Source organism: Carassius auratus, unplaced genomic scaffold, assembly GCF_003368295.1.
Source record: "Carassius auratus strain Wakin unplaced genomic scaffold, ASM336829v1 scaf_tig00011176, whole genome shotgun sequence".
Lineage (NCBI taxonomy): Eukaryota > Metazoa > Chordata > Actinopteri > Cypriniformes > Cyprinidae > Carassius > Carassius auratus.
Window position 1 is genome coordinate 752417 of NW_020524175.1, and position 16225 is coordinate 768641.

The window sequence follows — 16225 nt, forward strand, 5'->3', positions numbered from 1 at the left end:
CAAAAAGGAGGTAAGACAATTCCTGGGGCTGGCGGGATATTACAGAAGGTTTGTACCTAATTATTCGGACCTCATCCAGCCCCTTTACTGATCTTACTAAAAAGGAGAAACCAGACACGGTCCAGTGGACGGAGCCGTGTCAGCAGGCTTTTACCCAGGTGAAGGCTGCTCTATGTGACAGGCCATTACTACATTCTCCTGATTTTTCTCTCCCTTTTCTGTTGCAAACAGGTGCAGTCCTGTCACAGGAGATGGAGGGGGAGGAATGGCCGCTGCTGTACATTAGTCGCAAGCTCTCTAGGAGAGAGACTAATTACAGCACCATCGAAAAAGAATGTCCTGCCATCAGATGGGCCTCACCCTCTGCTATTATCTCCTGGGATGGGAATTCACCCTCTGTTCGGACCAAGCTCCTCTGCAGTGGCTCTACCACATGAAGGATACCAACGTGCAGATCACTTGTTGGTATCTAGCTGTACAGCCCATTAAGTTCAAGGTGGTCCACGGGCCGGGTGTTCAGATGGGTGTGGCTGACTTCCTCTTGAGAAATCGGGGGGAGTCACTGCAGGCCGGATGGCTCCCTGGCCTGAGTCGGGCGGTGGGAGTATGTGGCAAGGGGGGCGTGGTTTAGTGAAGTCTACAGTGGGAGAGAGAGTCAGGAGACAAAAGGTGATTGAGTGGGTTAAACGCTAATAAACAACACCTGTGTCTCGTTTCAGAAATTGGCGTGGAGAGAGTATATAACGCCAGGAGAAACAGGAGTGTGTGAGAGAGAGAAGGACTGGTGATGAGAACGCATTGCTGAAGGAGAAGTCTCAAGACTGTGAAAGTTATTTAGATAATTGTGTATATAGTTGGTGTCGTTGACACTGTGTGTAGAGAAAGAGTGAACTGTGCAAATAAATGAACGTCAGCAGTCAAGTCAACCCCATCCTCTTCCTTTCCAACCCACAAACATGTTACAATCTGGTTTCAACTGTATGACACCACTGCAAATACCAATGTCCTCCCTGAAACATAATTGTCATTATGTCATTCTTTTTAATATAGTCAAAAAGTTCATAAATTTCAATAATTCAAGGTAAAAAGTGAAAACTTGTATATAACATTGATCCATTACACATAAAGTGAAATATTACATAACATTTTTATGGTTTGCCGCTTACAGACGATCAAAACCCCAAATTCAGTATCTCAGAAAATAAAAATATCACATAGAGCCAATAAAACAAGGATTTGTAATACAGAAATGTATGCCTTAAGAAAAGTATGTTTCATGTTCTTCTCATCAGTGATTGGTTGGAACACTATTCCGTTTCTTAGTGGTTGGTAGCACTGTTGTGGTCGATTGTTTTGTGTACAGATCTCAGAGCCTAGGCTGCCTACAGATGCATTTTTTGACGACCTGCTTATGGGGTGTGCAGCTAGCGGATCTTGAGGACGAATATGATCATTAATGTATGGGCCTGCAATTGCTGATACAACCTTTAAAACAACCTGGGCATCCATAACACTTAAGCTGTGCCACATGGAGATTGCCTCCATAAAACACCACACTGATGCAGCAATTCATGCAAAAGGAGGCCAAAATACTTAACCAGATATTTAGTGCATATACCTGAACATAGCTATAAGCTGCAATCAACAGAAGTAGCACAAATAATTCAGTGAAAAATTTCACCGTGTAATGAATATATATAATGCACGAGTCACAATTTTTTGTAACTTGGACGACATTCAAATTTTTTAGCTCTACCAGTATGTAAGTACTGGCACCAGGAACTAGGCTTAACAAGCAGAAGCTTTTCTAAAATTCAAATTCAAACATTAATCCGTTTTAATAATTCCTCCCTTACCTAACAAACGTGTCCTGTTTGCTTCGTGCTGTTCAGCAGATAACCAGCCTCCTTTGACTTCTGCTGTGTTCGGTCTCTTCCAGAACTTTCTCTCGAGTTTTCATGTGTGTGCACGCGCAAACCATGCTTAATCTCATAAAAGTAATTTGATCGAATGTATAATGAAAAAAAAATTCCTTGCCAAATTCCGCTGTGTAAATAGCAAATGCATCATGGCACGAACACAACTGGCTCTTAACAGGGAATGGAAGATGAGACTCTGATTGGTTTATTGCACGTTTTGCCCAAAAAACACCCATTACTCATTAAGAGGATAGGGACAACCCATTTAGACCATGCGCCTGGGCGCGCCAGCCGTTTTTCCATAGTTAAAATAGCAAAAGTGTATTTGGTCATGCCTTGAGTGCACCTGCGCCATGCGACTTAAATGTATATTAAGGCATTCTCATAAACAACTTTTTTTAATACATTAAAAAATAATACAATACAATACATTAAACCTAAGCACAGAAAGCATTTTGTTACACAAAACATTAACATTTTACAAAATAACAAAAAGTAACAGGAATGCTTAATCAGAAGTGAATCCTTCTGGATCTGATCTGATTTTAACCTCTTATTTCAGTCTTCTGACTCATTTTGGCTATATGGTTATAGCCATAACAATTCATTTTTCAAAATTCAAAATGTAAAATTCTCCAGTCAAAAGTGACGGAAGACTGCACATTAACTAGCTTTACAGAGTTGGTCATGATGTTTCACAAAGCAACCATGTTTGAAATGTTGGTAAAGCCTGATGACGTGATAAATTTGAAGAAGTGGTATAAAGTCTTGAACATTAGAGAAGAAATCATTTGCCAGGATAACTGTGAATCGAATCATAACACTGTGAGTCATGATTACTTGTGTAGAGCTATTGATATGATTTTAAAACATTTGATGTACTTTAAAGTAATGCTAAAATAGCATTTATTTGGTTGCATATTTGTTATCATAACTCAGCTTTGCTGATCATATATTAATTTCCAAACGTTTCTTATCTGACACAACACTTTAAATATGATTTATGATTTTACATTGACAATATGTGATATTAGCAGGATAAACTGGACACTTCCACTCAATCACAGCAATGGAGGATTATCATGATATTTTGAAAAGTCGGATGAGAGTGATTTCTCAGGTCTTCTTCTACCTGACGTTGATCCTCGGTGTTCCTGGAAATGCATTTGTCATGTATGTTGCTGGATTGAAGATGAAGAGGACTGTTAAAACAGTAGGGTTTCTCAATCTAGCGATTGCTGACCTCTTGTGCTGCCTTTCCACTATTTACTACATCACCAAGAGCGCATTTGATCACTGGCCGTACGGATCCATACTGTGCAAGATTCTCCCCTTCATTAAGCACATCTCCATGTTTTCCAGCGTTTTCACACTGTGCTTGATTAGTCTGGATCGGTTTACTCGGGTGATCACACCAGTCTGGGCTCAGAATCATCGCAGTTTGTTCATCGCACGACTGTCCTGTGTATCGGTTTGGATTCTGGCTTCACTTCTTAGTCTGCCTTTTATGATGTTAAGAGAACCTAACACTAAAAATAATAAAACACAGTGCCCGCTTTTTCATCCTAATAAAGACAATTATGAATTGTATGGAAGGTTGAGCATCACCAGATTTGTGTTTGGCTTTTTGGTTCCTCTCATATGCATCACAACATGTTACGGATTCATTGCACACAAGTTAGGCAGGAGTCATTTTCACTCTGGACGAGCGTTTCGTATCATGTTGGCTGTAATCGTGGCCTTTTTTCTTTGCTGGCTGCCACTTCACATATTGCGTTTGATAATCATGTACGGAAAGAAACCAAGTCGCTCTGTGGCTTCAGCAGTGTATCGGTTGTCCGTCTCTTTGGCGTATTTCAACAGCTGTCTGAACCCCATTCTGTATGTTTTCATGGGGCAGGATTTTAAGAGCAGTGTTAAACTTTCTCTAAGACGTGTTTTTGAAAGAGTTTTCTCTGAGGAGGGAACACAAGCAACACAAGCATCACAATCCAAACAGCCACAGCACACACACTCAGTGTAGTAAAGATATCAGCTCATTTATACTATATATACTGTACATGAGTTTTCTGATTGATTTTTATTGCTATTTTAATAATGTTCTAATTATTTATTTTTTAAATTCATCAACTCGAAGTCAGCAAGTCATCTTACTCTTATTAATCATTCCTGTGTGTTCCTATGTCAAAGCTTAACATCACAGTGATGGAATACTGATGCTTGATTAACTTTTTTGGTTGCTATGAGCTTAGAAAAAGTTTGTAATATTCCACTAATAATGGCATGTGGTTTATATGCTGAATTCATGAAGATAAAGTAAAACAAATTAACATACATAATTTGCATTTGCTGTAGTGAAGATATCAACTCACTTATTCAGTTTTCTGATTGATTTGTGTTACTATTCTAAAACTATTTAATTATTTATTTTCAAAAGTCATTAAGTCAAACTTAGCAAGTCATGTAACTTTTATCCACAATTCCTGTTGTTTACTGTATTGTTTATATATTTTCTATGATTTGTGATGAACTTTGTGCCAAAGTTTAAAACCAGCATAATAGAATATTATGCTATAGTGTCTTATTTTGTTTGCTGTGAGCTTAGATAAAGTTTGTAATATTTAACTAATAATGGCTTGTGGTTTCTATGCCAAATTCATGAACAAAAATTAAAAATAATCTAAATAATTTAAATGTTGCATTTGTCAATAAAACTAAGGCTGATTATACAACTTTGGGCAATGTTGCTGTCAATACACAACCAGGTGTGACACAGGGCTCACAACTGATCTATATCCAGATAGAAATGTTACCCATTCTGAAGGTAAAAAAAAAAAAAAAGTAGCAAAGCAAACTTTCTCAGAAAGTTGCCCCGTGTATCATCAGCTTAAAAATTGTTTCATATTGCAGTGCTTCGGTCATTTTATAATCTTGCTGTTATGTTTTTTTCTCACTTTTGTATTGTATAAACCTATAAATTACAAGCAAAGTGGGTTATGTATAAACAGTGTTTTGCATATATAGTGCAAAAACAATAAAGTTTAAATGTATGTTCAATTGAATGTTCATTAAACATTAATTTTAAGTGAAGATTGTTAATTATTAGTGCAAATAGTTACTAAAAACAGTTTTCTTTGAGTTAAGTAGCCAAAGCATTATGGTTTCATTTCAAATTTCTTTAAATGAGAAATATTAGAATCGTAAAAAAAAAAAAAATTCAGAAATGCTTTAAAAGTCAAAAATTATTAGTTACATCTTTACACACATGTACACAACTTCCTCTTTTTCCTCACAACATTCTGTAGACTCTTAAAAAAAGCTTTTTTTATTGGCATCCATGGTTTCATTAAGAATCTTAAACATCAATGCAACCTTTCAAATGAAGAAAAGGTTCTTCATAGTCAAAAAAACGTTTCTTGAGATTTAAAAAAAAATGTTCTTCAAAATGGTTCTTTTAGGAACTGTTCACTCTGTGGCCTCACTGCAAAAACACCCTTTTGGAACCTTTATTTTTAAGAGTGTCCTCTATTAATATACAATATATATATTGTTTCTAAGCTCTAAACTGCTAAATGCTAAAAATTCATATGTGTGTTGAGCGGAGAACTGCTGCTGATTGTTTTGTCTGTGAAGAATGTTGCAATCATCAGCTGTTAAAGAGATGGTGGAGGGGAACAGAGGAGATAATTGAATGTTTTGAAGAGATTACATGTCTGAAACACTGATGGAATTGTTGTGGAAGTTTGAAGATTTGGCAGTATGGACTTCAGCAGAGAAAGATGAAAGCAAAGACTGATACACTCAGGTCTGACGGATCTTTTCATTTGCACCATTTTGTCTCTGCTTACCTGAGCTTGGACCGATTCTTATGGATAACATCAGATAACTAAGGGTTAGCAGTGGTGTAATGTAACTAATAGGGCTAGATGATATATCTAACGATATGATCATGCGCATTTAGTCAGTAAATCTGGTTCCGTGATTACCGCTAAATCACCATCACCTGCTTTTTTTTATAGACAGAACCGTAGATCACTGCCAAGTTAAGCAATATCGTGTTTATTATCCCAGATGAATCGCATTAGATAATGAACGCAATACTGCATAGCTTGTCAGTGATCTACAGTTCTGTCTATTAAATGCCACTCCATTTAAAAGCAGGTGATGGTGATTTAGCATTAATCACAGAACCAAATTTACTGACTAAATACACATCATTATATCGTTCGATATATCGCCCAACCCTAATAACTTGGTAAAAATACTTAGTTACAGTTTTAGGAGTATCTGTAGGCCTACTTTACTTGAGTTTTTATATTTCAGCCAACTCTTACTTTTACTCCATTACAATTCCTAATTAAAATGTATACTTTTACCCTGATAAGTTTCCCCCAAGTATATTCTGTATGAAGTTCAATAAAGCAATAAATGAATTACATTTAGATTAAAAAAAAAAATTGCTTGTTTTTGCTCACGTTTGATAAATGAAAATAGTTCCAAACAAAGATCACAAGCACTGTTTTGCGTCTCTGAGCAATGGACTGTTTACTTTTTGAATGAATCAGCTTTTTGAACAAATTTGGTTGAATAAATTCAGTGATTCACTCGTTAACATAGTCAAATGCTTTGTTTCTGTATGAATTAGTTGATTTAAATTAATCGGTTGAATCTCAATGAATCACCCATTAACGGTCACTTGCTGTCACCTATTGGCAGTTGAAATTTCACATTTCTGCAATTTTTTCTTTAAAATTTTTATGTAAAAAAGGTCTATTTTTGTATCTGTATCTGAAGTTTAAATGCATTAATGTCCCCTCTGAGATACATAAACTGTGTAAATACATCTAAATACCATTTCAGATGCAGATTCCAGAAATGTTTTCTTACGTTGGAATGAAAGATACTAAGTACCGGAAGAAGTTATTATTCTTACCTAAAAATGCAAATTGGAAGAAATAGTTAAAACTGTACACAATCTTGCTACTCCAGCTGTGTATGAACATTTATAGATACATTTGAATAAATAAATGTAAATCAAAATATAGATACATATATTTATTGTCCTCTTTTCCATTTTGCAGTTACTTGTACTTTTACTTTCAATACTTAAGTATGTTTAAGATTTTAAAAACAAATTTTTAACTTAAGTACAATAAATATCACATACTTTAAGACAGTTACTAAATTGATATCCCAAATTGTTACTTCAACTTCTACCAAATTCATTTTGAATCATCAGTGGCAAATCCTTTACATATGTAAACATACTTACAGACTGTGAGTCAAAAGCGCCGGCATTGTAGTCTTCTCGTTACAGTTCTCCATAAAATGCACGCACACATCTGAATATTTGTATTGAGCTGTTCTGGAACCGTGTTGTAAATACAACTTAACCACTGATTTCTAGTTCAGACAGGGACCATTTTGGCAAGTAACTTGAGTTTATTGAGCACAATATATCTTTGGCGGTATGGTTCCTTATGGGGGTTTTTTGCTCCCAAATTAATTGAACATACAAGAGCTTAAACATTAACCCCCCCAAACATAATGAGAGGTATAACTGCCTAAAGAAGAACACCCCAAAACCATCCTTGTTCCATTCATGCAAAAGAGAAAAGATTTTATTCTATCTAATGACCCCTTTAATCCCTCACGCAAGTGGCTTCTTTAATTTGTCTAATTTAATTTGCTGTGAATTTATATTATACATATACACAGATTTACCAGCTTACATGATCATTTAACCAATAAATATATATAGTAGAAAATTTGGGTACACTTTATTTTAAGCTATTAACAAATGATTAACTATGACTTTTTGCCTCAGTAGCCTCCTAAATTGTTGCTTATTAATAGTTAGTAAAGTTATTAAATTTAGTTATTGGGAAGAATTAGTGATGTAGAATATGGTCATGCAGAATATTTACTTTATAAGTACTAAACAGCCTATATGCATGCTAATAAGCAACTAGTTGACAGGGAGAATTTGTCCCTATACTTAAGTATTACTGACTGAATGATCATTTATATAATGTAAACTATCATTGTACTACTTTTTATACTATAAATGCATATTCTATACTATACATACATACATTAGAGTATGTCATATTATATTATAAAGTAACAAATATGAATTTCTGTAAGGCAGATTTCAAACAAGTTGTTGATATCCACTGTTGTGTAATTACTGTGGGTTTTCTTGTGACATTCTCTTCAAAAGAGGAAGGAGAATGCAATACCTATCATCAAAGGTTTCTCAGAAATCTTTTAGTTAATGTCCAAAAGGAAATAATTACTCATGCGATCACCCAGAGTCCTTTGTAGTCCTTTCATCTAATCAGTAGAACTTTCTTCCATTTCTTGTGATTATTCCTTAAAGTAGTAAGCACTGGCAAGTTATCACTAGTTAGTACAGATCAGCTGGTGAGGTGAGTACAAGTTTGTAAGGCATAAATATTTGATCTGTAAAAATCGAGTGTGATTTAAAACATATGAACATACTGTATGATTATTGGCATACAAGTGACTGCATAGTTAATGATTTAAATCAAATCTTTAAAAAAAAATTATTTACAAATAACTTTCATTGTTTAATAATACTGAGTAATTGCCTTTTTGTCATAATGCCTTTTTTCCACACATGTAAGCATGTTCCTTAAAAAAAAATTCATGCTGAGAAAAGTTTTCTGTATTGGTCGGAAACTTCTGTAACCTGAGCAAAACATTCTTTATAATTTTATATCTGTACAGCGCACACACAGATAAAGTGTGTACTTATAATTTTAACATGCTTTTTATATTGGATTTACTTTTTTAAGAATTCTCTCATTTTAGGTTACTTTAGAATTTGATTTTTTTTTTTTTTTACAGTGTGCCACCAAGAAATACAGAACAGTTAAATTCTTTATAATAATGTAATGTAATACAATATAATTTAAATAGCTGACATGAAAAAAGAAAAAAAGAAAGAATTATCATAGTGTGATCGACTATTTATATTATACTTTTATAATTTATTTATATATATATATATATATATATATAGAGAGAGAGAGAGAGAGAGAGAGAGAGAAAGAGAGAGAGAGAGATTATAAATATTTAAAACAAAAGTATAGTAGAGTAAGCACACTGCTACACCTGTAAATGTCTAAGAGTTTTGTTAATGTTCTGTGCCCATAATCCACTACTTCCAGCACTTAATCAAGCCACTCTTCTTTAAAACATGATGACGTTGTATTTTCATCATAACTTTCTGTTGGCTTTTGTGTTGGGCTATGTCATTTGCAACCATCAATGAATTTGATTTATACAATGACTTATTTGGCGCACATCTTGGCTTTCGATGAAATCTGTAAACCATATGCATCAGTCCTTACTATATAGCAACACCAATTCTATAGGGCTTTGTAATTATTTAGCATTTACTAGAATTCAGTCAAATGGCTTTTCCCATTCATTTTTGTGCCTGTCACATTATTACTTCTGTCGCGACTGCACAGCTAAGAGGGAACATTGTTTGTAAGTCACTTTTTATAAAAGAATCTGCTAATTGAATGAATAACTGTTTGACACTGATAATATATGTAATTTAGAGGACAAGCAGAACACTTTGGACAGCAGCAACTCAAGCAGAATGAACCAGACATATACTGATAATGACGATGTTCTTTATTATTTCAACAAAAATGTTTCTCAGGATAGTTTTAATGAGCTGTGGAATTCTAGGAGAGTGATTTCTCTGGTCTTCTTCTACCTGACCTTTATCCTCGGTGTTCCTGGAAATGCATTTGTTGTGTATGTTGCTGGATTGAAGATGAAGAGGACTGTTAATACAGTAGGGTTTCTCAATCTAGCGATTGCTGACCTCTTGTGCTGCCTTTTCACTCTTTTCATCATGACCAAGAGTGCTTTTGATAATCCCTGGCCATACGGATCCATAATGTGCAAGATTCTACCCTTCATTATGCTCATCACCATGTTTGCCAGCGTTTTCACACTGAGCTTGATTAGTCTGGATCGGTTTACTCAGGTAATCACACCGGTTTGGGCTCAGAATCATCGCAGCTTGTTCATCGCACGACTGTCCTGTGTATCGATTTGGATTCTGGCTTCAATTATCAGTTTGCCATTTATGATGTTAAGAAAGACTTACACAGAAAATAACAAAACAAGCTGCCAATTTAAAGCTGATAAAGACAATTATGAATTGTATGGAATGTTAACCATCATCAGATTTGTGTTTAGGTTTTTGGTTCCTCTCATATGTATCACAGCATGCTATGGATTCATCGCACGCAAGTTAGGCAGGAGTCATTTTCACTCTGGACGAGCGTTTCGCATCATGTTGGCTGTAATTGTGGCCTTTTTTCTGTGCTGATTGCCATTTCACATAGTGTGTTTGATAAAAATATACAATAAGAAATCCAACACCTCGGTGAGTTGGGCATTGGATCCATTGACCTTCTCTTTGGCGTATTTCAACAGCTGTCTGAACCCCATTCTGTATGTTTTCATGGGGCAATATTTTAAGAGCAATGTTAAACTTTCTCTAAGACGTGTTTATGAAAGAGTTTTCTCTGAGGAGGGAACACAAGCATCACGATCCACACAGCCACAGCACACACACTCAGTGAGAGTTTTTCCTCTCTCTGTATTGCTGATGTATTTTCATTGATTGGTGATTTGTGAACTATCGTCAAAGGTCTTTACATTGACTGATTTGGCACACATCTTGCCTTTCCATGAAACCTGCATTCTTCAGTCCTAATTCTACAGCAACACCAACTCTACAGTGGTTTGCCCAAGCATTGCAATTATTCCGCCTTTACTAGAATTCAGTCAAATGGTTTTTCTGATAAATTTTTGTGCCTGTCCCATTATTTATTTTGTCTCAACTGCACAGCTTAGAGGGAACATTGTTTTTAAATTACTTTGTATAAAATAATCTGCTAATTGAATGAATAAAAGTTTGACGCTGATAATGTACAATATTTCGACGATAAGCAGAGCATTATGGACAGCAGCCACTCAAGCAGAATGAGCCAGACATATATTGATTATGATAAGGTTTCTTATTATTTCTACAAAGATGTTTGTCAGGATTGCTTTAATATAAAGCTGAGTAAATCTATGAGAGTGAGTTCTCTGGTCGTCTTCTACCTGACCTTTATGCTCTGTATTTCTGGAAATGCATTTGTTGTGTATGTTGCTGGATTAACATCACAGAGATTGTATACTGATACTTGATTAACTTTTTTGTTTGCTATCAGCTTATAAAAAGCTTAAAATATTTAATTAATTTCTATGCTGAATTCATGTAGAAAAATAAAAAATGTTCACACATTAAAAGTACACGCATATTTGGAGGCAATTACTAACAAAACTGACCGCTGCAACAAAACAACTTCCACGACAGGAAAGTGAACAGGAGACGTTTGTTAAATTAGATGACAGATAACATATTTTAAGATTCCAAATACTTTGCTGTAAATGTATATGAACATTACATCAGAATTGACACACATTTACCTGCAATTACTTAAACCAGCAACTGCTAAGAACCTGAAAAAAAGTTCCTCTTTTTCCTTTTTTATTCAGGAGAAACTGGTCAAATAAATGACAGATGCCAGACTTGTACCAAATAAACTCATCCTCTGCGTTTGAGTCCTCTCTCTTCATGCCTGACACAAAGTCAGATTGAGGAACAGAGTTGCGTGACAGACACAGTGAATCTCATATGTGTTTGCAGTACACAAACCACTGATGGTTAAGACAGCTGACTCCACTGTGTGACCCTATCCCCCTCTCTTTCTCTCTCTCTCTCTCTCACACACACACACACACGTGATGTGCAAAACTAGGGCTATAGTACTCAAGTCCGGACTCGAGACATTTTTCTATCATCTTGGACTTGTCTCGGACTTGGTCATTGGACTCACCAATGTTTTTTGTCGGTCTCGACCAAGTCCAGCAAAATTTGTTTTTCTCCTTCAAACGAACCCACATTTGCATGCAGTGTTGGGCAGGAACGCGTTATTAGTAAGGCTACAGTTTGTCTCGGACTTGGTCATTGGACTCGCCAAATGTTCACTCAAAAGTAATCACACATAAATACACTTATTTTTAACGCTTATGAAAATAGCCTGCTTTTCAGTCGAGTCTGTTTCTGTTTATTTGTAGCCACAGTAGCTGTCACATTTAGAATTAATGATAATATCTCTTTTTATAAAAGCTCCCGAACAAAAACATTATTATATTTTGATGATATGCAACGTGGAGCTAAACTCTTGAAACGAGACGACAGATAAAATGTTACGTAAAAAATACACAACTGTGATAGAGAATAAGAAGCTGACATATGATTTATCCAAGCGATCATATTTACCATGTTTACTATGGTAACGTTAATGTTTAGCATGCATAGTCTTTTACATCGCTTATAAATATTTCTGCCTTGTTTAGTGACTATAATCCACATCGGATCAAGTTATTTCAAACACTCGCTGCTGAGTTTTGAGCTCAACTTATTTTAAAAAGTCTTTAATACCGTTGTTAAAGCTGTTATCTCTCTGAAATGATCCACAGCGCAGACGCTCTCTAGACGCGGAGAAACTCCGCCTTTGTTCATAACCCCTCCTCTAGCCCCAGCTGGCCCGCTTTGGCCCAAGGTTTTCGTCGGGCCAAAAAACCCTGGCCATTGGCCCCGAGGAAGCCCGGCGAGGCACGATCAAGCCCCGGAAGTGACAGTGGACTGGCCCTGACACGCACTAGCACGCCCGGTTTAAGCTCACTAATGGAAACGCGGCTACTTTAATCAGTTCGGGAGTTCGGAGCGGGATCAAGAGTTTGAATTGCAAGTACATGGAACTTTAATTAAAGATAAAGATTAAATATCTACTATGTTAATAGTTATTTTATAAATTCAATTCAAGATTTGGCACAAAGCTTTGGTCTAAGAGGGAAGGTTATTTCACCATCAAATGATAATCTTCCAATGTTTAGCATTTCTGAAGTGCCAGAATCTTCCATACTTAAAATCTTAGGTAAGTTTGAGAACTCTAAGGCTAAAGATGTTTTTTTTTTTAATTGGTCATTTTTGAAGAAGTATAAAAGTATCCTTTGTACTCCAATTACTCACCTGGTAAATTTATCCATTAAACAATTTTTTTTCCCCAATGCTTGGAAATCAGCAGTTATAACCCCTATTTTTAAGGCTGGAGATGTGACTAATTTAACCAATTATAGACCTATTAGTGCTGTTTCCAAAGTAATGGAGAGGATAATCTGTGACCAGTTGCTAGACTATTTAAATCAAGGACATTTTCCACTGCACCCTATGCAGTTTGGATTCAGGAAACACCATGCCACAGAAACAGCTACTTGTTATCTTATTAAGCAAATAAAATCCAGCCTTGACAATGGAGGGGTTGTTGGGGCTGTTTTCCTCGATCTTAAGAAGGCATTTGATACAGTGAATTATAATGTTATCTAAACCGTCAAAGATTAATTTCTCTCCCAGCGCTCTGACATGGATGGAGTCTTATTTAGATTCTAGAAAGCAGTGGACCAGGATTAATGATAGATGCTCCCCCTTTGCTAACTGCACTACTGGAGTCCCTCAGGGATCCATTTTAGGACCAATTTTATTTAGTTTATATATTAATGACCTGCCATTGATTTGCCCAGAAGTTCACATCCAATTGTACACTGATGATGCCATTTAGTTACACTTTAAATGTTGTCTTTTTTTATGTTTTAAAACAAGAAGTGTATGTGGGCAGCCTGCCACTGTACGAATGTGTTTTGCCAATGAACCAATGCAACTAAGCTACTTAAACTTTGGGCTGTTGTTATGCATGTTTACATTAATGGGATTCGTAATTTTTGACGATGAGTAATTTTTCAGATCGTTTCAAATCATTTAGCAGCATTAGAAGTGCTTTGGCTGGAATTGTTAACTTATAGCAACAGTAAAATTGGATTTTGGCTTGCAAACAGAGGTCACAAGTTAACACGGTCACAGTTCCTTGATTGAGCCAGTTTCAAGATATGACGCCGAGAGTCCTGTGTTGAATCCAGAGATCTGGAGCTGCTTATGTGAAGATCGGTGCCTCTGCGGTTTGTGAGTGTCGGCTCGCGGCGCGTCGTCTTTTAGCGCGTGTTCAAAACCCGTGCCAACACAGATTTACTTTATTTTATTTTTTTGTTTATCCTACTTACTTCAGCCGCTACGGGCGATCATACCTATAACTTGTTATCTCTGCAAGAATATCAAAATCATGCAATGAGCGAGTCTGCGTTTATTAGACACTTAAAATCACGTCAGTTTGTGCCCTCAGAATTGGCGAATCTGCTGCTGTCGTTCCAGCACATCTGCAGCGGAGACCTAAACAGGAAGTTGGTCACCAGATAACACGGTAACCAGTTAAACCGTAACACCGGCACACAGAAAAACAATAAGCGAATAACCTATGCTAACCTTGGGATATATCGTTTCTTAATCATATTTTTTGATGTGTTCAGCTTTTTATTCATTTCATTTGTGGGGCATTAATTGCTGTTTGAATAGCATGATTAGCTAAGTTAGGCTACTGGTGACTATTACTGCAGTGTATTCACGACAATGCTTGAAACTAATATATATGCCGCCTAATAAATATATCTATAGGCTAGCTATCCTGTGTCATTTATAAAAACTTTTGTTTGTATGTAGCCAGTGTTTCTGTTACCTAAATAAGTCACATACATAGGCTACTGAAAACAATTTTCTTGCAGTGAAAATGTTAATATTGTAATCAATCTAATTTGTAATTGGTTATATAAAGTGGTGCATAAACCTTAAAGTATTGTTCTGATGCAGTCTTCTTGGACATAGGTCAGCAGCTACTCCAAAAATATTATTTTTACATTTGGATAAGAAATCATGTGTCTCATCACCACGTTATGATATGGATTTGATTTGCATTTGTGATGTTTCCAGATATATTGATCATCATGTAAAGTCCCTGTCTGTTTCAGGCTGGATGAGAGAGCTGAAGTCACTGGTACAGTAGCTGATCATTGTATGAACTGGACATACATGGAAGGCTGTTCTCATCCAGAGACAATAAATATCTCAGACACTCACCTAATTTTGCATTGCTTCATTCCATGCTTACTTTCACACAACTTTCCTTGTCTTTTCAATTTGAGATATATTCATAAAGCAATTACTTCTGTACTTGTCATAGTAACATTTAATGAACGTAATATTTATGTGATCTACAATATCTTTTTTTTTATTTTAAACTGTAAACATACTTAAAGATAACATGTTATTTGTTAACCTGCATGACATGCTACTATTAATACACATCAGAGAACTGTCAACATTAAAGAGTGTTATTAAAATAATGAAATATTAATATTAATGAATCTCAGAGGATATTAATTTTCGGTAAGCGACAGGAGAACAGAGTTTGGCTGACAAAGAAACATTTGGGTTTCATTGTATGTAATAGTTGTAAAATGTGAAAAACAGTTTTGAATAAGATTTTCAAATGTTAAACATTATTTACACAATGGATCACTATTCTTAAACATGACATGATGAGGTTGTTTTTCAGTGCTATGGTAAAAGAACAGACAATGTAAACAATGTGCTTATGATATTCATTATTATTATATTTATTAATAGTAGTTCTTTCTCAGATTGTCTAAACCGTTAAGCTCTGTATTTGACTGTTAACTCAGTGCAATGAAGAAAAATGTGTCCATTTTAAAAAAAAATTTCATTTAAATATAAAAATTAACTCACATGTTGTTTCAATGTTGCATGACTCACTCTGAAGATACTTTAAAATCTTATTAATAAAATATGTGACCGAAGTAAATGTTCATTTATAATAATAAATACGGGGCTGTGAAGGCTGTTAAAAACGGGTTATATATATGAAAAAGATTAAAGAAAGCATGACACAGGATGCTAACACCGATTTTATTAAGACACAGGTACATTTGTAGTGGTTTGTTTCAGGTTTTGTGTAGAAATTGTACTAGTTTCTCTCCAATGACAACTAGGTAGTCTAATCAAAGCAAACTATTAAAAACAAAGCCCCACAAATGAAATATATAAAAAGTGAAATACACCAAACAGTAAAAACTATATTAGGTAATATAGGTTAAATTAGCTTATTGATTGTTTTTCTGTGTGCCTGTAATCAATCAAGCAAAACATGAAAGATGATTTATCATATTATACAAACTATCCATTGTTATGGCACTGTTGTAGTTAATGCTAATTAACACTTAACATTGACACTTCG

At 35.4% G+C, this 16225-nt stretch overlaps 2 protein-coding genes and 1 pseudogene across 2 annotated transcripts in view; 2 read left to right on the forward strand and 1 right to left on the reverse strand.

Annotated features, from left to right (window-relative positions):
* LOC113072981 (C3a anaphylatoxin chemotactic receptor-like) overlaps positions 1–16225 on the reverse strand; it is a 198771-nt gene that overhangs the window by 174304 nt on the left and 8242 nt on the right. The gene's annotated exons all lie outside the window — the stretch shown is intronic.
* On the forward strand, positions 2675–3942 carry LOC113072984 (C3a anaphylatoxin chemotactic receptor-like). Its single transcript, XM_026245864.1, has 2 exons — positions 2675–2744; positions 2957–3942. Exon 2 carries the CDS (start codon positions 2989–2991, stop codon positions 3940–3942), a length of 954 nt encoding a protein of 317 aa, XP_026101649.1. The 5' UTR covers positions 2675–2744; positions 2957–2988.
* On the forward strand, positions 9578–11537 carry LOC113072985 (C3a anaphylatoxin chemotactic receptor-like; annotated as a pseudogene).